This window comes from Ambystoma mexicanum, chromosome 6p (genome assembly GCF_040938575.1).
Source record: "Ambystoma mexicanum isolate Mex_15411 chromosome 6p, UKY_AmexF1_1, whole genome shotgun sequence".
Taxonomy (NCBI): Eukaryota; Metazoa; Chordata; class Amphibia; order Caudata; family Ambystomatidae; genus Ambystoma; species Ambystoma mexicanum.
Genome location: NC_090935.1, coordinates 488,165,214 through 488,189,820, shown reverse-complemented (window position 1 = coordinate 488,189,820; position 24,607 = coordinate 488,165,214). Strand labels below are relative to the sequence as shown.

Below are 24,607 nucleotides of genomic sequence, written 5' to 3'. Positions count from 1 at the left end.
GTAAAAAAAACTTTGTTAAAGGGGCGTTATGGTTAAGTTGCGCTACTAAAAACCTATGAAAATCAGTAAAAAACTTTGTTAAAGGGACGTTATGGTTCAAAGTAAAACCGAAAACCCCCTCAAATTCGCTAGTTATGGCAAGGTAAGCAACCATAACTCGCGCCACCACTGTGCACTGCTAAGACTAACACCCAGGACATCAAAGATGACATCACTGATGACATCAGATAACTGGCTCAATCTTTTTTCATTTACTGATATATCTAGGCCAGTAACAGTCAGGAACTAAACATTCAAAAAGTACTATATTTGTAGACTTATACTTGAAATATGTTCTTACCATAATTCACTTAGGGTCCACTCACAGCATATGAAACATATACAAAGGGGAACACACAGACTTGGAAGACAGCAATGCTATCTATGTATGAAGATGATTAGTAAGGTTATCAACACTGTCTTATAGTTGTTTTTCTTTAGTACTGTACTTTCCCTGGGTATGCTCATATTTGTACACATTGCATTTACACTACTTTCCTTAGGGCCTAGTCACAAAATGTGATAGGTATACATAGGGAAGTAGTAGCTTTGAAGCAGGGCAATCATTTCTGTGCATGAAGATAATCAGTTGGGTTACTTCACTTTCCCTGTATTTGGTCATATTTGTATCTGTTGTTGTCCGTTTGTGTTTTGTATGCAGTAATGCAATAATGTAGTAAGTGGGTTTTATTAGGTACTTATTTAATGTTTTACAGTATGCAAAACTCTAATAAGAAAGCATTTATAATTTTACCATCTAACATGGCAAGATTATGAATATTAGATCTCCATCATGTCTGCTGCACACTATGCCTATGTTACTCCATGTGTACCTTTGTATTTTGGAAAAAACTTGATAATACAATGCTATTTGGATTAATGCATTGCTTAATGCACTACGTACCTCATGATATTTATTCCAATGATCCTTGACACTTTTTAAAATTAACATTACAATAAGAATCCATTGTACACACTTTTCATGAAAAGTAAATGCACATGTGATGTCATCAGTGATATCATCAATGACATTTGTGATGTCATCTTTGATGTCCTGGGTGTTAGTCTTAGCAGTGCACAGTGGTGGCGCGAGTTATGGTTGCTTAGCTTACCATAACTAGCGAATTTCAGGGGTTTTTCGGTTTTACTTTGAACCATAACGTCCCTTTAACAAAGTTGTTTTACTGAATATATATATATATATATATATGCATAAATATATAGATATATTCACAGTAGATAAACCTTAGTTAACAAACCATTAAGATAAAGCATGTTTATCCCAACCAAAGCCATAAAATATGGCAGCTGACGACAATCTTAACTCAGAGGCAAATTACCCAAATACAGCGTGCTCATGGTGATCACATTGGACGTTGCTTCGCCCAAGGCATTTGCTGCTTTTACCCACACTTCATAATCATAAACAAAATGCAGGTCCGGGTAAAGGAAAGAACAGGCATTGCTGGTCGTTTGGCATGTGGTCACACTGGTAGGTCTGTAAACACAAAGAAAAAAGCAGAATCAAACCCCGTTATCGTTGCTCAGAAACATGACAAAGCCATAATGTATTCATTTCAGCATGTCAGGGAATGTGCTCTAGATCACTTCCCAAAGCACAGTGGAATTTCACAGTCATGATAGTGAATATCTATGTTAGAGATAGGGGGCCATGACAGCAACACGCAACTCTATAGTTTCATTTTAGATAAAAAATACTTTTTTTTTTTTAAGAAAGCAATTAAATAGACTACGTGATCGCATTTGTTTTGTAAGATAAATTAGCATGATTTACATTGACAACTCCCACAATCCATAACTACTGACTATGCTGGCTGGGGCTGATGGGAGTTTAAGACCAAAACATCTCAGGAGTTGCAGGCAGGCTACCAATGGTCGAAGTTATGTGGTGTTATTTCTGTCATGTATGTATGAGTATTACCGATAAATCGAAACATAACAGGAATCTTTTGTGATTTTTTCAAAACTTCATATACTGTGGTATTTATTTCACAAAAAAGAAAATATTAAGTATTTAGTTATAAATCAAACACAAAATAGCTCAACCTTAACAAAACTTTTTCCCCCCATTTTTCATCATTCATACTTCACTCATACAGATCACCTCCATACTAACATAATTTCAGGCAATGGGTGTTGATTGTTAGCAAGCCTATAGAATTGCACAGCAAATTGCTATGCGACACTGCTTATTTGATGCTTTGCATTGTAAAGTTGTTTTAACCAAAATGTTGCTACCTTAAGGGAACATTTCAAAACATGCTTGATGCCGTGATAACCACTGTATACTGTCCCTTTGTTAGCAGGTTATCACACTACTGAAATATCAAAACTGTGACGCTCCCTGCTATCATCACTGCACCTCAAAAAGCGGATGTTACTATTACCCAAATAAAGGGTACTCCTTTTATCGACTGCAAAAGAATGAAAGGCAGAGTGGACTCTGCTAGAATTCAAATATATGTTTCCAGGTTTGGCAAAGATCTCAGGAAAGCTGCATATAAGTGAACATGGGTTCATGGCCTTCCTTTCCTGGCTTTTCAGGCCTTTCTCCCCATCTGTTATCACTTGTTTTACTTGCACAATTTTCCATTGCTTGCTAACTACGCGCATGCAATGTCAGTCCTAACTACGCGCATGCAATGTCAATCCTATACATTCATAGGTAAACGATTTCTCTCTCTGCATGTAAAATAACTGATGTAGGTAGTAACGGAGACAAAGCGCTGCCGCGCTTCTAAAACAGATGGATTCATACTCTTGTTTTGTAAAAATATTCTGAAACAAAGTTCTCAAATTATGTTCTGTATGTTCCTGAGCATGTCATTTTGTATTCTGATACAGTTTATAAATACAGGAATACAAGAACCAGAATGCAATAATCTAGGAGACAAAAAGGCAAGACTGGTTGATTATTTTACATCAAACATGCACAATGGTTTGTGCTACTTTTCAAGACTTTCCGAACACCCTAGAGGAGCCTGTATGATAGAACACTGCTTGCAGTCATTTTTTGACATGGGCATGCAGCTTGTTATTTTCATAACATTACTAACAATTTCAGTTCTACAAAAAGGTTGAATACGTTTTTGCAGCATCTAAGAAGCAACTATGTATCCATATGAGACATCGGAAACAGGTCTGAATTCATCTGAGCTGTGTCTAGAAGAGCAATTTAGGGCTGGTGCAATGAGGGTGGGCTTTGCCTCTCATGCCATAGAATGGCTATACCATGCACAGTTATAGATGTAAACCTTAACTTTAACACACTATTTAATGATTGAGTGACTTCTGAAGAAAAATACCATATGTAGGAAAAACCATATGAATGATTAACAGTGGGCAACCTCCTGCCCCAAGGGAGGGGGGATTGTGTGTGTGTGTGTGGCAATTCCCCTCAAGCAATCTTCCTCACATGTAAAGCCTTACTCGACCATGCTTATTTGCCTTAATCAGAATAACTTGTTTAATTCAATTACCAAATTATTAAATGATTCACTGCTGGTCTCTGCGCTGGATGACATTTTGTTGGTGGCTGAAGGCAGTGTCGTCACTGCTGCAGCTAGGTTTGACCCGTCAGTGGTATTTGACATCAACCAGGTCATCTTGGGGAGATGGGGAGCAGGTGCTAGTAGATCTAGGTCACCTGGCCCAAGCCCCGCCCACCTGGTGCCTTCCTGGTTGCCGCTCGTTTTCCCAAATTAAGCAGCCCTCCAGCCTCTTTTCCTTTGCAGATGGGGACTAGGTGCAAGTGGATCTAGGTCACCTGGCCCAAGCACTGCCCACCTTCTTAGCCCTGCCTCTCCCTTTCTGCTCTTAACTCTTACACCAAGGGTGTCTCTCACCCAGCCGTCTGGAGCGAAGGGCAGATGACGAAAAGGGCAATTCCTGTTCTGACCAGGAGGACCCAGGGCCCAAACCCCTGCTCAGACAACAGATGAGCATGCACCAACATGTGTTTCACCCTCTGTCCCCAGGACATCCCCATCATCATCAGGCAACGCCAATGTTAACTTCTATGGTGCTAGGGTGAGGACAGGTGCTCCGTGGCACAGTATGTAGTGCATTTGTAAAGGTTTTATTCTCGCCTCGCAGCACGTGTGTGCTCGCTCCCCCCTCACTTTGTGCCGGTTGCTTCCTTGCTTGTTGGCCCCCCCTTCCACCGTGCTCCCATTGGTGGGCGGGCCCTTTAAATCGGTCACCCAAGGCACCCCCTACCGTGGCAGCCCCCTCGGCCAAGAACCAGAGGCTAAGAACAGTTCCCATGGTGTCTGCCGGTGTCCACTGTGGCAGCACGTAGCCTGCAGCCGTCGACCTGATGCGACTGATCAGGTAAGTTGAATCTGGGTGTGTTGTATTGTGCTGTGCTCAAAAACGCAGGCAATGCAGTCCCTCGCTTTGTAGGTCACTGCGTCCTGTTCCGTTTCCCTCCTGCATTTCCCTTCCTTCCTCTTGCATCCCAGCCCTTCCCTCTTCGATCTATTGTGTACTATTCTAACACCATCTCGTGCTCCACTTTTTTCTAGCATTACTTTGCAATGCCTGCATTCTTCTTCTAGGGTTCCTATTGTGTTCTGTGTCTTATTGACAGTATTGACTTTGTGTCTGCTCTCTACGTTTCTTGATATTGTGTTGCTATCCACGGTTTGTGGCATCACGTTGCAATTGCCTGCCTTCTTCACTTCTAGGCTCCCTGCTGACCTCTGTGTTTTGCTTTTGGTCCTGTATTGTATCTGCTTTCTTTGCTTCCAGGTTCCCTGTTGTGATTTGTGTTTTTCCTTGGTTCTGTACTACACCTGCATTCTCTACTTCTAGGTTCCCTGTTGTGCTCTTTTCTTTCTGATGGTTTTGTACTGCATCTGATGTGTAGGTCTGTCCTTTGTTGTGCCCCCTCCCTTTCGTGTCCCCCCACTGTGCCTCCCTTCTGCCACTCCCCCCTGCATGACCTCCACTGCCCCTCCCCTGCCTGGGGTCCCTTCTCCCCACCCCATCCCCTCTTCCCTGGCCGCACCCCCTATGGGGCTCTCCGTCTCACCTATCTTTTCTAACTGCTTTTCTATCGACTATCCTATCCATCTCACTAATTCTGGCAGCAAGAAGCTCAAAAGGGGCATCCTGGTCTCCAACGCAGGCCTCCCTATTGCTTGTACCTATACCAGTGCTTCCTCCAGACAGACGCCTACCGTCAAATTCTTTGTCGTTCGCTCTCCAGGCCTATGGACCCCCCATATGGTCTCTGTTCTCTCTCCTTTTTCCTCTTCTCCCATTAATGGTGGCACCCGGTGAGGGGCCCTCCTGGCTCCATTCCACTCCTCTAAGACCATCATTAATTTCTACTTAAATGGCACCGTCTTGGTCCAGGGCCCTCATGACAATCTCCTCCTCTTTGATAGATGCTTCCTGTGCCTCATTAACTTCCTTTCCTCTCCTGCTATCCCTTCTTACCCCTCTCTGGCTCCTCTGCCGCCTCCTTCCTCTGGCACCTCTTCGGCACCCCCTGATGCCTTCCTCCTCTGCCACCCCTCTGGCACGCTCTTCTCCCTGTCCGACTACCCTGCCTTCTCTTGCTTCCTCCTCTGCCCATCCTCGGGCACCTCCAACACTTCTGCAGGGTGTACCTCTGGCCTGTACCCATCCCCGGAAGTCCTTCAAATGTGTTAACCTGTTCCACATCGCTACTCTCACCTCTCGTTCATCTGTCAAACACTCATCTGACATCTGCCATCTCCTGGAAGAGCTTGATTTGGATGTACTCGGTCTCGCCGAGACTTGGTTCACGACCGGCTCTATTACGAGTTTTGACACTCTCCTTCCCAATGGCTACAAGATCCTCTCCGAACCCAGAAACTACCGAACCAGTGGGGGTGTTAACTTCATTTTCCCAGAGTGGATCCCTGCTTCTATCATTCCAATGCAGTCCTACTACTCCTTTTAATGCGGATCAGAGTTAGAAGCCTGCGGCTGAAATGTTCGAGGGAGATAAGACCGAAAGTTATTTTTCTGAAAATAACTTTCGGTCTTCTCTCCCCTGTACATGTCAGCCTTTGCCCTTGTCCCCATCCCCACCCTCCTACTTACCTTGCGGCGACACACTTTGCTGTTTGCCGCCGACTCGCTGTGTCCGTGCGACGCCTGTTCCCTTTCACTTCTGTGATCGCAACCCCCACTCACAGTATAGTGAACAAGGGTGCGGGGGACACCCCCCAGCCCTTGCCACCAAATGGAGGGATTTGGTCGAACTTATCGGCTGTTGAGATATTTCGAATGGCTGGAATTCGGCCGACTCTCCCATTCATTCTTTTTTATAGGACTTTTTGGACGTTTCCTTTGAATGCATGGTCTGCAGGCTCTCTATCTCTCTTGGCCTCTCTCTCACTGTGGCCACTATCTACAGGCCGCCTGCCAGGTCGACCTCTTCATCTCGGAGTGGGCTGACCTTTACTCCTCGCTCCATGCCTCTACCTCCCAACTTCTCCTTGGAGACTTGAAAATCCACCTGGGTGCTACCAGCCCTCCTTCAGAACTCTTTTGCAACCTCTGCGATTCTCTCTCTATATTCTTCCCTCTGTGCCGAATCACTCTGCAGGGCACACCCTGGATGTTTTGATCTCCTCAGACCTCCCCTTCTCTAACCCTCTCACCACTCCTCTCTCTTGGAGTGATCACGTTCTCCTTTCTTCCCACCTCTCTCTCTCTTCCCTGCAGGTCAGGCCGACTCCAGCACTGTCAACTACCTTCTTGGTCAGCCGACCCATGAAGTGTGCGTCAGTAGTGGCTTTGGCCGCTACTTTCTCTGCTCCTCCTGCACCTTTGGCTGACTCACACCCTGACACCGCCCTCTCTAACCTTCATCTCTCTATCTCTAACACTCTGGATGTCTTTGCCCCTGTCATGAGGATCCGCTTGAAGCCCAAATCCAAGTGCACTTCTTGGTACGATTCTGACCTCGCCGCCCTTGAAAGCAAGTGAAGGGTGGCAGAGAGAAAGTGGAGGGCCTCGGGCGCACCCCCTGACAAACTGGCCTGCCGCCTGCTCAAAAGGCAGTACAGACTCTCTGTCCTCTTTAAGAAGAGAGCCTACATTCAAGCCTGCATCTCTGCGGGATCTAACAACTCAGCCAACCTTTTCAAAATCTGCAAGGAGCTGGCCAATCCTGCTCCAGTCTCTACCTCTCTTGTTCCCTCCCAGGCCCTCTGCACGGCCTTGGCCTCTCATTTCACTACTAAAACTCAGGACAACCTGTCCACCCTTCTCTTCCTCTACCTCCTCTTCCTCCTCTACAACTCCTGGCCCGCCTGAGGCCGATAATCCTCCTCACTTACCCTGTTTACCCGCAATGATTTTTCTAGACAAGTCCGATATATGAAAGTCTCATCAAAGCAGGCTCCCCCCCTGCTCATCCAGAACAAACAAGGACCACATTGACACCCTTGCTCCAGCCTTTGACAATTTCTCAATTCACTCCTTTCCTGAGCAAACCCTTGAAAAAGCTGGCCATCTCCCAGCTTAATCTACATACTGAATATGTTGGTTGCCTCCATGAGCACCAGTCTGGCTTCAGAGCTGCTAGAAGCACGGAACCGCTCTCCTGAACACCCATGAAGACTTGCTCTCCAATCTTGACTCTAATCTCTCTTCTGTCCGCATTCTCCTTGATCTATCCTCTGCTTTTGATACGGTCACCCATGCCATCCTGCTCAATTGTCTCTGCGACAACCACAGTATTCCTGATCAGGCCGTGTCCTGGTTGACGTCCTTTCTCACTGACGGACCACCTCAGGTCCAACTGGGGTCTTTCCTCTCTTCTATCTCTCTACTTGTGGCATTCCCCAAGCGTCTAACATCTAACCCTGGCTTTTCAACCACTACATGGCACCTCTTGCCCACCGAATTGGTACTTTCTGCTTCAATTTTCAATGTTATGCGGATGACACTCAGCTCTCTTTCAGGCTCCACTCAGCCACCTCTGCTTCTTCTCTAATACCAGACTGTCTTGTCACAATTCAGGAATGGTGTGCCGCCAATGATCTCTGCTTTAATCCCAGGAAGACTGAGATCCTCTTCATTGGGACACCCGCTCCCTCCTTTCCTCTCTCTGGCTGCCCACTCTTGGCCCTCTTCCTGCTCCTTCCTGTGAGGCTAAGAACCTTGGTGTCATCTTAGACTCCACCCTCTCCTTCTCTCCTCACATCTGTGACATCTCTAAGATGTCAAATTATCAGCTGAACCTCCTCAGAGGTATTTTTCCTTTTCTCAGTTTCCCCCAGAAGCTAACTGTCTCCAGAGCTCTGGTCCTCTCTAGGCTGGACTATTGCAACAGCCTCTTTCTAAATCTTCCAACCTCTACACTATTTGACCTTTAAAACTTATCCAGAACAGGACTGCAAGACTTGTCCTTGGCCTCAAGCCCAGGGATCGCATCTCTCTAGCTCTGAAATCTTTTCACTGGCTCCCCATGGCTGCAAGGATCAACTTCAAGGCTCTTTGCATTGTCCACAAGGCTTCCTGGGGCCTGGGACTACTCTACCTCCAACTTTCTCTTCCAAACCATCTTCCTTCACAAGCTCTCCACTCATCCACCTCCAACTCTCTGAGGGTCAGACGCTTCTCCAAACAGAAAGTTGGGGGCAGATCTATCTCCTCAGCTGGGGCCTCCCTCTGAAGCAGCCTCCCTGCCTCTCTCAAACTGAGCAGAACCACCTCTGGTTCCAGGACCAACTCAAGACCTTCCTTTTTGATTCCTCTTTCTTTCTTCCTCTCCCCTGCTGATGCACCCGACTGTTCTGCGCACTGGTCACCTGGTCACCCGACTTACCTCGGGCCCAGGCTACTGCATGTCCAGTTGCCCTTGCACTGCCTCTGGTTTCCCCAGCACTTAAGGGTCTGTATCTGCAACCCTACAGTTCCTTCTCGCTGCACTCATGAGCCACCCGCTAGCTGCACTTGTGTGTTAACTGCACTTCCCCTGCCCCTCCCCATGGCACTTATCCCTTTCCCCCTTTCCTGCACTTGTGCGATCTGAATGATACAAGGCCTAGTAAGATAATTATGTTGTCCTCCCTTGTTTCCCCCTCCTTTTCTTGTCACGCCTCAAAACTCGTGTGTAGAGGTGCATTATAAATGCCACATCATATCATATCTGTCTCCAGGATATCAGCCTCATGCGACCAATGGCTGGCTCTGATGAGTTATTTTCTCTCTGAGCAGAGTAGGCCGTTTCCCATTACTCTTCACTAGTCTCAACCTTTAAGACATGGAGAACCCCAGGTATGCTCACTATCGCCCTATCATTTTATCATTTGCTTTATGCTTCTGATAAAGGTTATCTATTCACATGGCATCAACCCCTACAAGAATGCAGAGGTCACCTACATACTAGTTGGGGTACTTGATGACACAGGTATAAATCACAGGATGTTGTATGGTGTATATTCAGAATTAGATGGGCTGCCTATCGTCTGAAGTAAGGTAGTGGTAAGCATGGAAAGTGATAGATGGAGCCGTCTGGCACAGCTCAAAGGACCAGATCAATTCCGACAAAGAAATGACCCTTCTCTGGCAGATCAAGTGTGTGGCATCTACTTGCTTTTTCAACCTTAAAATCCTGGTAGGATTTTGCCTTTTCTGACTCATGGAAGCAGTGTCTTGGCTGTTATAGTAACTGCACCTTCATTATAAGAAATTGCTTAATCGAGGTCTTTAAATGACCATACCCTCGCCGCTTTCGTTTTTTAAAATCCTGAAACCCACTTTCTCATGGATGTGGGCACAGTCGATGCCAATATTTTTCATGTACAATATCTTCTCTGCTTACCATAGAGTTAGGTGCATTAAAGGGATCTCTGTGAAAATGTCCCATGGAAAAAAGTCGCCCGGCAGGTGACTTTTTCCCTGCACCCCTAAAAGCCTTCACCCACATATTCTAGGGCAGGTTAAATTTTCTATTCTAACTCCAGACCTAGACTATTGAGCAAAGTGCTTGATTTTCATTGGAGTGCAAATTTGCGGAAATGCTGCCCTCTGGCAACCTTTTCCCAGGCGAGTCTATCACCGGATACTGTGAGAGGGGCCTGGTACCAAGAGAGATGAAGAATCTAAGGAAGTTCTGTGTCCACAAGTCCAAATCAAAAGCCTGTCTGTGTCAAAACCTATGCTGGTCTTCACAACTAAAACACAATCTAGTGTGGATAATGTTCTCAACCAAATATAAGTGTTTAAGCTCAATACAGTTCCAATGTAACTTCGTTTCAAGGAGGTTTGATCATGTTCTGAAGTTACCTTGGGCAGATTCACAGGTATTACAGTTCACATCAAAGAAAGGTCTTGGGTTTCAATTCCCCAGATTTAAATGTAACCAAGTTAATAAAATACTGTGATCTTGGGACTCCCTTCCCCAAGATAAACGCTCTCCATTTCTTTGCTTCTCAGTTTTCCCTTCCCCAAGATGGTGTCCAGTCATTTGGTCGACTACAAACTGGTCGACTGCAATTTGGTCGACGTCATTTGGTCGAAAACCAAATGGTCGAATTTTTTTTTTTTTATTTATATATGTGTTTTGTGGGTTTTCGTGTTAAAAAAAAAAAAAGAAAGAAAAAAAAGGGGGTTGGGGGGGGGACCCCCCCCAAAAAAAAAAAAAAAGGGGTAAAAAAAAAAAAAAAAAAAAATTCGACCATTTGGTTTTCGACCAAATTGATTCGACCAGTTGTCCAGTCGACCAATTGATTTCGACCAAATGACTGGCAACCCCCCAAGATGTATACTAAACAGTTGACTTGATTCCTCTGTTCACAAGTTGATAAAAAAATAGCTGGTCCCGTCCTTTGGTTAGCTTCACCAAGGATACACACTTCTTTGTTGCTTTTCCTATGTTTAGTGGTTTCTGGTCTAGACGCTGTTGTCAGACCACATGGTCCACCCATTGGAGGTCACACAACCAGAAACCACCTGCTATGTCTGTAACTTGACTCTTGATATTGATAATGTCAGTATTAGGAATCTTCCTGGTCTAGGTGCAGTTGTCAGACCACATGCATGGTCCACCCATCACAGTTTCCCAAAGCCTTTGTCATCCTTAAGGTGCTTTTCTGGTATTGGGCTACTGGATATACTTGATTTTCTTGAAATGTTCATGCAGTCTTTAGCACTTCATAGACCGATGAAGTAACAGATTTCTTTTCATTTAGTATTTCATAAATGTAACATTTACTTGATTTAACTCAAAGCACGACTTTCCTGCCACTCCAGATTCAGGAACTGTAATGTTGTGTTACATTCATCAGGATAGCGCCTTTCATTCCGTTCAGCTTTCATAAAATGTAACCTTAAGTTGTATGAGCTGGAATTACACCTTTTATGCAGTTCGATATTCAATAAAGGCAGTTTTCACTCGTGCAGGCTTAAGCATCGCCTTTCATTCAGTTCGGTATTCAAGAAATGTAGTTTGCACTGCTTTTGTGGACCGTTACCACTTCCAAGGTCTCTTGGAGCGCTTCAGCCTTCCTAGTGTCTCCCAACACTTATCAAATCTCTCTAGCTCCGTTCAGTGGCTTTTCTCCGAGCAGGAAAACCAACTTGTCAGCTAGCCGGGTACTCGGTTCAGCACACGCCGGCCTTCGTGCTTGGCTCCACCTCTGCTCCCTAGCAGCGCCTGCTGCAGGCCTTCCCTCACAGGGGGTCCCTGTCCTGCACAGTCACCTCAGCAAGACTCTCGGGATCTTCATCAGCATATCGGTGTCTCGGCTTCTCGATACTCAGCACAGCAATTCCTTCTGCAACTGCACGTCCACTTCCTATGTACTTCTGGGTTCCAACGTTTATTATTTTCTTTATTTAAAACAGGCAGTTGGTGTAATGAGGTATCCTCAATTGCCCAACCCTCCTTTAAGCCCATTAGTGTGACATGCCCGATCTTCACTGCCACATGCCGACCACTCTTCTTCGTCCCAGTACTAGAGTGGTGTTTATAATAGGAAATCTGCACTGCTCATGGTTGCCTCTTCTCAGTAATTAAGGGAAAACAACACGGGAGGATGTAATAAGATTGGCAATAGCCCATAAATGCTACGGGAGGGGAGATAAGGTCAGTATCAGGAAAGGGGAGTACCATGTCTTGCATTCAAGTACTGTCTCTCCAATCCCCAAGGACCCTCCACCCAGGTGATCCTCCCTCGCTTGTCCACCCCCACATTTGGGATCCAAAAGTGATAAACCATCTCTGGCCACTGATCAGAAGATCCCTGGGGAGTACATGTAAGGGTACCTTCAGGTTTCTCACAATCCCCATTAAAGTGCCTCATTAACTGGTTATCCAGGAATTCAGGGCATGTTTTCCCCAATTCCTGACCGATGCACCTGGGCCTTGCATTCCGAGACACTCTCCACGGTCTTCCCAGAGAAATCGTTTTCTGATAAGTTAGTGTAGAAAACTGTAAAGTGACCAGTCCTTTGCTTTACTGGCTCCTACTTTATGGAATCCCTGTTTTTATTCACGAAGGCCCGAGCACTTGCACCTTCTTTTCTGTTAATAATCAGCCTACATTCCTCACTCCTAATTAGTTTGTGGTCTTGTGTGGACACTGGGAATTACCTATAGTGCCAAGAAACTCCCTGGTGAACCATTGCATGGATTAAAATGTACACATAGATAGAATTTTCTTTCAGAACCAGTAGCTCCCCATCTGGAGAGGCCTGGTGCAAGACCGTGTTGAGAGGCTGTCCTCGCCACCAGACTATACATGCTACATTGGATCGACTTCTGCACAATACTCACCCTTTTCTCACCAAGGAATAATTTGTCTGGAGATCCGTATCTCTCCCTGGATCCCATGTGCAAGTAAAATTCTTTTCATGAAAGTAAATACAGGAAATATTTTTTGGCACCTCTGGCAGATCTGTAAATAGGCAAAGATCAGAAAATGATCAATTCTTATGAAATATATCTACAATCAATTTAAAGTAGCAGAGCAACTTTTCTAAACTATAACAGATAGCGATACTTCGCCAGAGAACATGCTCAGCCAAAAAAAAGAAAAAAAACACTCCTTATGGGAATACCATATTTTCAAAGTTCCTTCACCTTAGTACCAACCCCAGTAATGTGTATACAGCCCCAATGGCTGACGTACCTATCTCCCTGAACATTGTAATGTCAGTGCTCTGCAATCATTCCTGAAGTGCTGCCACTTTTGTAACTTGTGGCGCCGTGTATTCCCATTGTAGCCCAATTCCGGTCTTTTTTAAAAGATCTTCATAATGACTTAAAACCTGCGTCCCAGCCAAGTGCTCCCCTCCTCCCTCAGCCCACCCTTCCTTGGGATCGTATCGGCAGGATATCACATACATTGCCCTCAACTAGACAGCAAAAGGAGAGGCCACAGTGACCCACGAGGGGGGCATCTCCTGACAGCTTGTGTGACTGGGCACTTCGAGTGGCACACTAATCTCCACCTATCCCTAATAAGGAAGGCATTGGCAATCCCCCAACAACGCATGTACTGTACGGCAAAAGTAAACATGGAGTCAACACATATGCTAACACTTTATGTGGACGAACACTTGGAAGGCAAATATAATCATTAACTCTTAACGACTGCGTCCATCTCCAAACATTGTGAAGATACGAGCCTGACTCTTCTTCAATATTTAACATCAATCTTATATGGAGAGACAGCATGAACCAGAATGCTGGAAATATGGGGGGTAACATGGTGCAGACCCTCTGAGGGAAGGCCCGCGGCCACGGTAAAACTCAACCTTCATGTATGGGAGGGTCCCTTGCTGTGAACTTGCTTGCAGCAGGGCGATCTCTGGCTTGTAAATCCGGCTATGTGTTTTGGTTTAAGCAAATGGTCACTCGATCGAAATATGTTGTTAGTTTGGGCTGTTAGGTGGCATTGCCACCTATAAGCAGAAACTATTGCATTAGAGTGCAGATAGGGAAACATGGCATGCACGTGGGGAGAGACTCAAAGCATGTAGCTGTTAGGTTGTTTGCCCACCCATTGACTGCCCATGGTCATGTTAATCCCTATGGCCATTCCCTGACAGTTCCTGCCGCTCTCTGCCCAAAAAGCCTCATCATGGGAACTCTGAGCTCACTTTAATCAAGCCTTACCATGAAACTGAACTGAAGCACCCGCCCATGTTTTTTCAAAGCAGTCTTCTAAGATTGAATGACTTCATTTGAGTTGTAAATGAGCTACTGGTGTAATAAATATGTCTACACCATGTCTGCCTTCAGCCACTCAATTTATAAGCACTATGTGTTTCGTGTCCTTCACTGAAGTCCTGTTCAAAATAAGTATTGGCAAAGCCAACAGTTTTGGCTTCTGCATAGGTATTAGGCATTTGCCAGGCACTGCCATTAGATGCCCAGGTACTCACACCATTCTGCGCCTGCTACAAACAATTACCAATTAGTACCACTACGATAGTGCCTGGCAAGTGCCTTTCCCATGACTGTACAAAAGCTCAAACTGTTGGCATAGTCAATGCTTGTTAATGCATGCACTGGTACGGCCTCTACTCTGCACTCCTGTCACCCAATATCAGGAAACCATGAATGCTGGAGGTATTTTGACGTCATGTTTTTTTCCATGGTGTCAGAGGTGTTCTGTGCCCATTGGTGGGGGTGGGGAGAGAGGCACATTACTCTGCCATTGGGCCCAATGGGGAAAATGTGCACTCTTACCGCCGGCGGATAGCCCGGCGGCGGCAATATCGACGAAAATTGGCAAATTTAACACAGATTTCCCCCCAGCTCACAGCTGGGGGGAAATCCCCCAAGTCCATGATCTGGCAGACCCTTAAATGCGGTGGTAATCATGCTACTGCCGCATTTAAGGGTTACCGCCAGACTCGTGATGAGGCCCTAAACTACCGATGGGAGCAAGCTATGGCCATCAAATAATAATAACGCAGTCCTAGTGGTGTCTTGTCAAAATAAAAGGGCCTATACTAAAACTTATTACCAATCCTTACATCCAAATATAAATAGTGTGACAAACAGAGTTATGATAAAGAAAGAATTGTTCACAAAATTATATGTCAGGATGCTCAGGCCGTTGGCTTCCCTTCCCCGCGTTTTCAGCACGGGACAAGGGGGTACACTCGAGCTTAGCACAGTCTCTGGCTTCTCTAGCATGAGGATACAGTTCAACCATTAGCATCAGGGCCTTCCATGCCCAAGTCTCTTTGCCTTCAAAGTCTCTTCTTTCAGAGGGCCTGATGCAACAAACAATACGTTATTTTCCTCTTCGGCTTTCACAAATACTCAATTTCTCAGGCAATTCACTATTCACTTCAGACCCCCCCTTAGTCAGGAACAGATCCTCTTAACACAAGGCTTGTGGGATATTCAAGATTCACCTTGGATCCCCCTCTGCCGGGCTCAGATCCACTTTAACACAATGTTCAATTATTCTCCCTCCGCTGGGCTCGGACCAATTAACTTTTGAACACAAATTGCTTTAACCAAAAGCTCTCAGCTGATCTCCCTCCGCTGAGCTCGAACCAACATTATCTATTTTGTCATCAACTTTCTTTAATCTATTAACATCGAAGACTTTCGAATGTGCACAGGGATTTGCTTGACCCGTTGCAGGACCACTTCGATTTCACAATTCCTTTTCACTCTTTCGCTTTTGCCACCTTTCAATTGGATACCTTACAGAGACCTTTGAATGAGCACACACGTGGTGCCGGTATCGTATCTTGACTTCAAAGTTCATTCACTCATCTGTTGTTCCATTTGGCTTGCATCAATTACCACATACGTTTCATACACTGTACGCTTCAGCTTTCATTATACAATATTGCCGCTTGCAACCTTGGCTTCAACACAGACTGGTTTGGTATCAGTCTCCCCAACTCACCGGCTGTGCTGACTTCACTGGCGCTGCTTTGTTGTAGGAGCCATGGACAGTACCACAGCGGCAAGCGTTTCTCTATGCCTTGAATATCAATGCAGGAGAGCCGGGTACCTCCGACACACAATGCAGAATTCTTCAGCCTTGATTCCTAGTCTAAGGTTTCCTATTCTTGAAGGTTCATGAAAGTATCGGTTTTTCATTGAAAAGATCAAGGGCACTTCCTTCTTTGCGATCCTCTTCGGTCTTCCTGTCTTTCGCTTTGTAGTAAACTGCCATCTTGGAACTGCTGCTTTCTCGTGTGCTTTACCTTGCTCGGAGTGTGCTCTCATGCTCTGCCTTTTATTCGTGCGGGGAAGTGTGATGGAAGTCAGGTGTGTGTAATGGTCAGTAATTGCCCGACCCTGCCTGACCATTTTATTGGGACATGTCAGGTATACGTCCCGTGTGTTAGTCCATTTCCTCTCACAGTGAGCTGTTTACGAGAAAGTGTTCATGGTGGGAAAGGGGGGAGATTGAGTTCCTAAGTGTCCTATCGTGTCTCACCTTCTGGTGTCCCACTCCCACAGACCTCTCACCCAGGTGATCCCCCGCACTGGTCCACCCCCAGCAACTGGATCCAAAAACGATGGCCGTGTCCTGGCCACCAGGATGACAGATCCCTGGGGACAGTTTTTTGGCTCTGAGGAGTGTTGCTCTTTTCTGTTAGCCACTAATCTTTTGGTGATTGGCTCTTATGAAGCTGAGCTTAGTTATTCGATTGTGTTTTCCTCTAGGTCATTTGGGTGTGCATTTAGATTGTTGCCATGATTGGACGTTATTTAACTAAATCTGCTGGTGCAGTTGATGCCCATGGTGCCTGGATTTCATCTTGTAGTGATTTGGTTCCACATCACCTGTTGCGGTCATGCTGTTCTCCACACATAGGGAGTGTCCCAATTCTGCATCAAGGGATTGTAGCAGATGTGTGGCAGGACATCGGATTGGTGGTTGTTCGTGCAGTTGCTTTCATTAATTAATGGCTGATATGCTGGCTCAATGGTTGCCACATTGGAAACCTGGAAAAAAGCTAAGAATGTTTGCCGAGTTTTGGAGTGCGGGGATGGTGTCACTGCCCATCACAGACTTAACAGATTAGTTGGAATATGCAATATGTAGAATGCTTCATGCGCCTTTTGTGCACTAGGAGTCTCGAATCCTACTGTGATCAAAGTGTACTCAACAATGTGTGCTTTGAGTAATAATGGTTGGCCAAGATGTGGCAGAGCACTGAAGCCTGCATAATTGTGGGTGAGATTTTAAACTATGGGATTTGAGAGTTCATTAATACTGTAAGGTGTCATTGCTTTAAAGCATGAAAAATGCATGAGATCATAAGGAAATAGGCCATTAAGTACATTTAAAAAGGTAGGTAACAGCAAAGAAATTAAATATCACCTTATTAATAAGGAATGGTGTTGGCAAGTGCATTAAAATTAGTGTTAAAAGCCAAGGCTTGGAAGGCGCTGTGGCAGGCGACTGCATTCCACATGCACTAGAAGTTGTGGGTCTTGGCAGCTGTGGCACTCAGACCTGAGTGCACTGTCCACTGTAAGATCCCCCTTTCCAATAGACTTTGAGAAGACCGCGCACATGAAAGCCTTTACCAAAGACATAGAAAAGAAGGCGTGTTTTGAACACACAGTGCTCGTCATCATACCAAGAATCTTCGGCGATATCCGATGTACTGTATTTAACACTATGCGGCTCTACGCACAGCTGCCATCTCCCATCCTCGGTCTGTCGCACTGATTGATCCATCCTGCAATACATTGAGTGCTGCATAATTCATGCACTCTTCTTGATCAGCCCAGTCCTCAGCATTAAGCTGATTTTGCTGATGCACTGTCTAGTGGTGTGTGACAGCATCATGGCACTGTTTCTACCTTGCATTGCCTACGTTTAAACACACTTCTGGCAAATCTATTCGTGATCTTAAGGCAATCGTATCGGCAATCTTCTCATGATTTCATTAAATGTGCCAGATTTTATTTGGTGTAGGTGGTGGTGGTAGGCTTTACCATGTTTTCAGGAATGGTTCCTCTATTAGAGACAGTCGGGTTGCATTTGAGAAGCCCCAGATGTCGGCTCCATATGTTGCCGCCGCCCTTACTTGGCCGTTATATATTTTAAGCGCTGGTGTAAGTGAACCATTTCTCTGGGTATAGGCAAATGGATTAATAGTGTTTCCTATCCTCACTAGGGTAAGTATTGACTTATCAATCTGTTCGATCCAACTCCCTAATACCCAAGTAGTCATAGCAGGCAACCTGTTCAATCATTTGCCCATCCAGTTCTACCTGTATTGTCAGTGGTTTTTTAGTAGTTGGGTGAAAAATGAAGGACTTGGGTTTATATAATAAATAGTTAGGCCATTACGTTTACACCCTTTACAAAGCTTATTCAGATGATTTGTATGCCCTACTGGGGTTAATAGAATTTAAACTTCATCGTCCCTGAACAATAAAATTGGAGTTCTATCAGAGCCTAAAGTGGGTGCATCTAACTGTGAGGTAGTGAGTACATTAATCAACCTGTTCAGAACTATACAGAATAACATAGGTGCCCTGACACACCCTTGTCGGACCCCTCTCTCAATATGAAATGGTTTGGTAGTTTCACCTGCAAGCCTTCATCTCACTGTCACAGAATTGTTGTCATAAAGACAAAGTGTTGCATCAAGTAATTGGGTGGGTATTTTTTTTTCGGCCACTGCTTCCCATAATGTTGTCCTAGGCACACTATCGAATGCGGTTTTTAGATCGATAAAGGCTACGTAAAGATGCATCCTTCTCAGTTGTAGACATGTGTGTTTTAACAGGTATAACCTGACAGACTGGACAATGGTGCTTAGACCTGGCTGGAAGCCAGCCTGTAAGTGTCTAATTACCTGGTTTTCATTGGCCCAATCCATTAACTGCATTGATACAGCCCTTGCACAGGTGTCACCTGCTGCAGCAAAGTAGGCCTATAGCTCCCCAGGTCCTCATAGCCACCTTTCTTACATAGGGGAACCATCGCTGCGGTTTCCAGGATTTAGGTACTGAACCAATTTCCAGTACTGAGTTGAAAAGCCAGAGGAGGAGGAATACTGGGGCCCAAATGTCAGGTTCTGACCTACAGACATCAATTGGTATCCTACTGGGGCCGGTGCCTTCTCACCTTTTTGACGTTCTGAAGCATTTTTAACATCTCTCAATATGATGTTTAATGACAACAGGTCATCCAGTTTCCTTTGCAGCTTCCCGGATACAGTACTATGATCCCCGATCCTTGTTTGATCATTTGGGTGGGTATATACCCTCTTAAAGTGTTGTAGCCATGTCACTGGTAGAATGCTTCCTTGAAAGATGTTACTAGGGTTCCATGTGATAATGTCCCCGCAAAAAAGCTGTGTGGCAAAAAAGTCACTGCAAAAAGACAGCCCTCTCCCCTTACAAATGGTCACCATACATAATGGCGCTGCAGCCTTTTCACGGCGACTATTTGTATGGTGACCATTTGTGTGGGGGTAATATTAGCAGATAGCGTTATTAGCATGCATATGTGCTGCAGTGTCCTGTTACCAGAAACCTGCACTATCCTTGCTTTCTATGGCTTCTGGGAGCACTTCCCACTTGCTTCATGCTCGTGAATTCGGTCCTCATTGTGGCTTTATAATGGCCCCTTGTTTGTTGTTTTATTTGCCCTCTGCCATAACTTTCAATGTGTTTTATCCCATTTATAAAGAGCATATTTTGCCTCGCTACACTCCATACCATTCAGTCTTTTTTATTGCTAGAGTTTTCACTGATTTTTTGGTTTTCGTGACCAAAGAATTCATCACTCTGATAATGTCTTCATAACATAAAACAATATCTACATTGGTCAAGCTTATATTTATCAGAAGATTGTCTAGCAATGGTAAAATATTATCATAGATGATGGGAATAGAGCTTGTGCCCTCCAAATCTACCCACTTCAATGATTTCCTTGCATTTCCCTTGATTGTTAATCCTGACTTTTCACCTAGGTTTCGATCTTTGACATTAATGCGATTGCTATTAACGATTTCCTGGCATAGTGGTCGATGGTCGCTCTGCTCACGCTCGTTGATGTGCATCGATTTCACAAAATGCCTAGTTTTGCTTTGTACAAGAGCACAGTCGATAGGTGTACATTTATCCCCATTTACAAATGTTGGTTTAGCGGGTCTGTCTCCATTTTCTCTCCCATTACAGGCCCGCATTCCAAAGTAAGACTGTATGTGCAGTTTCCAGTGCCTGCTTATATGCTCTCTTTGGTTTGATCAGCGTGAGTTCTGGTATGCCACATGCCTGATCTTCCTCCACCATAAGGTCTTGCATGAAATCACGTGGCTCACACTGCATATTAAAGTCACCTACAAGGATGATCTTTCTTTCTTGATATTTTCTACAAAGGCTGCTACACGTTTCTGAACCACTTGTATAGCATTTACTTCACCCTCAACTTTGGGTCTATTATATATGTTGAGTAATACTGTATGAAGCTTATATTATTTCCTCATGTCTATCTCGTGCACATCTTTAGAGCTTGTGTACACTACTTTTGTTTCCCAACAATGCGTGGGATCTACACGCGTTAACAGGCCACCACTGGGGCGCCCTGTAGCCCTTTGTTGCAATTATCTGAAATACGGAATATCCTTGTAGGTGAGTTTCAGTTAGGGCCCAAGTCTCCTGTAGGCAAATAATTTGTACTTTACTTATAAAATCGCACCATTCCCCATCTATGATGTTCTTGTTTACACCTGTAATATACTATGATAATACTTTCACGGTGCTACTATGGTTATCAGTTCTCCTTCTTCCCTCCGGTGGTATTATTTCTCTATTGTTCCCTGAACCTAGTCAGTATATGACCTCTAGTCCATATTCTTGTGATATGTGATCTTCCACGTATATACTTGGAGTTTCCTTCATCCCTCTCTCCTCATCTCTACTTTTGTTTACTACTCTTGTGCCCTCCAGGTGTCCTTGATCAAAGATGTTGTGTTCCATCTTTGTAGATGTAAAGGCTTTCTCCCCTTCGTGGATATGCCCTTAGTTCTATATTAGAGCCCTGGGGAGGGCATGTTCTAAATTCAAGTGCCACTAACCCTTTTACTAGATAGCTCAGGGACAACGCGTTGGTCTTGGAAGCAGGAAAACGCAGCGCAACACAGGTTTGAATCCTGATCCTGTGCTTAGAAACCACTCGCAATAAAATGAAATTAAAAAGGTATGCATCTCACAGTTCCAAACGAATATAATCCATGCTAGTGGGCAAGATCGAGGACATTCGTGTACAGAATATGATGTCTTCTTGAATCACCGAGAGACAGCCCCTGGTAGATCGTAACCAGTGAATGCACTTGTCGGTCAATTCTAAATTAAAACATGTTAAATTTGTTTTAAGCTTCGGTACATTATGCAAATAAATTGCATTCTAGCCCAGTACACTGTGCATACCACCCTTAACTGCCGTTTCCTGAGTAATTAAATTGCCTTGCTGCTTACCATTACTCCCTATATTTGTCTTCTGCCTTGCTGCTCCTTTGCTCCCTCTGTGCACACTGCTCGCATGATGTAGTAGCGCGTGTCACAGGGGTAAGCTTATCACCAATGAAGGGATATTAGGGTTGTGCGGTTGGTCTCTTGGAACTTGCTATGCCTTGTGTCTCGTTTGTGTAAGGTTGCCTTCCGATTGGCTCCCATCGGTCTCCTTGCTTGGTCTGTTTGTGTGAATTACCCAAAGCAGAATTATTCTTTCCAATACGGACTATGGATGTGTCTACAGGTGTGCTGCTCCCATTAATATTAACATTTTTTGGGAATTCTAAGCTTTTTAAGAAAGACATTTCCGCACAATTCTTCTGACAATTGCCTTCCTGCGGATGCGCGGAGGTTACTCGATCTATTCCCACTGTTGTATGTGTTGTTTCGTTTCTCTCTTTCCCAATAGCCCTGTGATTAGCTGCGCTGCAGCTGGTAGTGTTACCACTTCTGATGGTGATGGCTTGTTCACAGATTCAGTCACAGATTCAGTCCGCTCCCCCCAAACAGCATATGTATTACTAGTCTACTCCATTTCTGAAGGCATGCTCATGACTCATTTCGGTCAGGTGAATCTGGACTGGAATATTAACGTTTCTTCCTCCTCCTTGGTGCTCTTTCCTAGGTATTTCAAATTCATCCAGTGAATAGTATGTATTACCATTACCCAGCTTTGGCTTAGTTTTCATAATCGGTGACACCTCGCTGGGTTTTTTAGGGGTAACACACCTGTCATAGCTTGCAATTTCTATTGCCCCACTCGCAGCCACTATGCAATTTCACTCCTTTACTGCCATTATCGCTGTAGGGTGTTGAGCATTAGTGGGCTCGGGTCTTTCTGCTTTATTGATGTTATCCAATGTGTACAAAAAATGCTTAATTTCTGTAATTTGTTTGCTTCGGTAATTTTCTAGATAATCTAACTGGATTTAGAGCGGCAGGTGATAAGCTCATTTCGCCTTCTGTTTCGCTATTATAAGAGTCAACCTCCTAATCTTATGGTAAAATTCACGGTTATATTACTGGACTGGGATTCCAGAGCTGAACGCCAAACATGGTCTTTGTTTTGACTCTCAGCTTAATTATACCTCTCTGTGGCGAATTCTTGTCACAGAAAACGAAACGTCGATCAGAATAACATGTTCATATAATGTCCGTGGCTGCCCACTATAGCTCCCTCACTGCTGACTCAGGGTAATTTATTTCAACCATCCAATGCATCCTGTGAGCCCCCTCCCCGCCAAACACAAAATCCAAGCTTGCAACTTTCCTCGGTTTTTCCTCCAGAGCTGATTGGTACTCCTATTGTATACAAACAGGATATCAAACATTATTTACAGACCTGCTTGTTTCTGTAACTCAATGATCTTCATACATGTACCAGTGCAGGGATAAGGGGACGCCATGATGGCTTAAGGAGCTGCCATAGTCCACAAAGTTGAAACTATCAGGTCCAATATCTTGTGTGTGGTGCCCTCTGCTGATACCCCTCGTGTTTCTCCCCTGCCGCTATGCCAGAACCCCGATTTACTTTCCTTTAATTCATTTCAGCTTACTGATAGTCTGGAGGTTGTTTGGGCAACTCAATTCAGCTTCTCCTTACGATGTTATGCCCTGTCACTATTTTAAAACTATAGCTAGTGGTATTGATGAGATCCTCGCTGAGGCAATCAACTGGTCTCTTACTTTTGGTTAGTTTCCCACTGCCTTGAAGCACACCCAGGTTATACCTCTTCAAAAAATGCCTACACTGGATGTCGCACTTTTTCAAACTATCAGCCTATTTCTTTGTTCTCTTTTTTCATAAAATAATTGGAGGCCGTGTACACACGTCAGCTTTGGTCCTTCCTTGAAACCCATCATATACTCAACCGCTTCCAATTGGGTTTTCGCCCTGTTATGGGCACTGAATCAATTTTCGTGTTAGTGTTGGATGATCCTACTCTAGTCTGGGATCCAGGCGGAATAGCTGGTCTTATTTTGTTAGACTTGTCTGCCTCCTTTGATACCATCGATCATGCCACTCTCCTGGTTAGTGTTAGGGAGAATTCTCATTCGATGGCTAATTTCCCTTACCTATAGAGTCCCCCAGCAGCTTTGCTGGATTTGAAGGGTTTGGTTCTTTTTCCAGCTAAGAGTGAGACTCTTTTTCCCACTCTTAGGCATTTTTGCTATGTGTGTTCTAGGCTATTTTTGTCTTAGGTTAATGTCTATGGGGTTTTCTCACCCCCATGGAACAATCTTTATTAACATGTGTTACACAGCACCCTGAGTGCAGTGACACTGGGGTGTCGTAGCGACCCCCAAACAAAGACTCCATACCCTGGGATTGACTTTACTAGTCAATTGTTATGAACTTAAACAGTACAACCCATCTTACTATGGAGGTACTGGAAAGAGTTAATAGTTTTTCCCTTAGGTTCATTTTCGAGGGGGTACCGTAAAGTCCCTCTCTAAAGTTTCTGGCTGGTGGCAGTGGTTACTACCATAAATATTCAACCGCAAATATTTTCCGATGGTATTTTCCCATTGTTCGAGGCTACCACTTTTTCTGACAGCCTGTAACATGCCGCCGGTTTATTTTAATATTAACTTTACTTCGGTAGGTTTTATTTGCCAGAACTTTAATATAACTTCTTTCTCGTGTCTTTCTCTAAACTCCTAACCCAGGTCGGGGATCCTTTGTTCGTCCTTTTGGCAGGTTTTTTCCCAGAAGCCCTCCTTTCTGCGCCACTGATTCTGGGGTGGGTCCATTGTGTGGGAGGGGGAGTAGGACCCCTGGACAGGGTTGCCTCAGCAACCCATGTCACACTCTATCCTGATAGGCTGGAGGGTCTCCCGCCAAAGATGACCACTCCACTGTGTAAGTGACAGCTAGGCTGTATGAATGGGGCTCTTTTTGCATAAAAGCAGGGTCCTGAGGACTGGAAGAGCACGACGTCGCCACTGGAACTAAGCCGCCGAAGAGGAGAGAAGCCAAAGACATCTGCAACGACTAAACCACCGGTGAAGCCCTGCTGCAGCGTCTCACCACTTTTCTCCACACGACGAGAGGAGATCATCAGCAAGAGCCTTCTTCCCTTGAGC

At 44.8% G+C, this 24,607-nt stretch overlaps 1 protein-coding gene across 1 annotated transcript in view; it reads right to left on the bottom strand.

Annotated features, from left to right (window-relative positions):
* The window catches only part of IL31RA (interleukin 31 receptor A), an 841,398-nt gene that overhangs the window by 564,814 nt on the left and 251,977 nt on the right, over positions 1 to 24,607 (bottom strand). Inside the window, exons 4-5 of the mRNA XM_069627290.1 lie at positions 12,830 to 12,950; positions 1,380 to 1,537 (exon numbers count right to left, since the gene is read on the bottom strand). Coding sequence (XP_069483391.1) covers positions 1,380 to 1,537; positions 12,830 to 12,950 — 279 coding nt within the window. The remainder of the gene's footprint in view (positions 1 to 1,379; positions 1,538 to 12,829; positions 12,951 to 24,607) is intronic.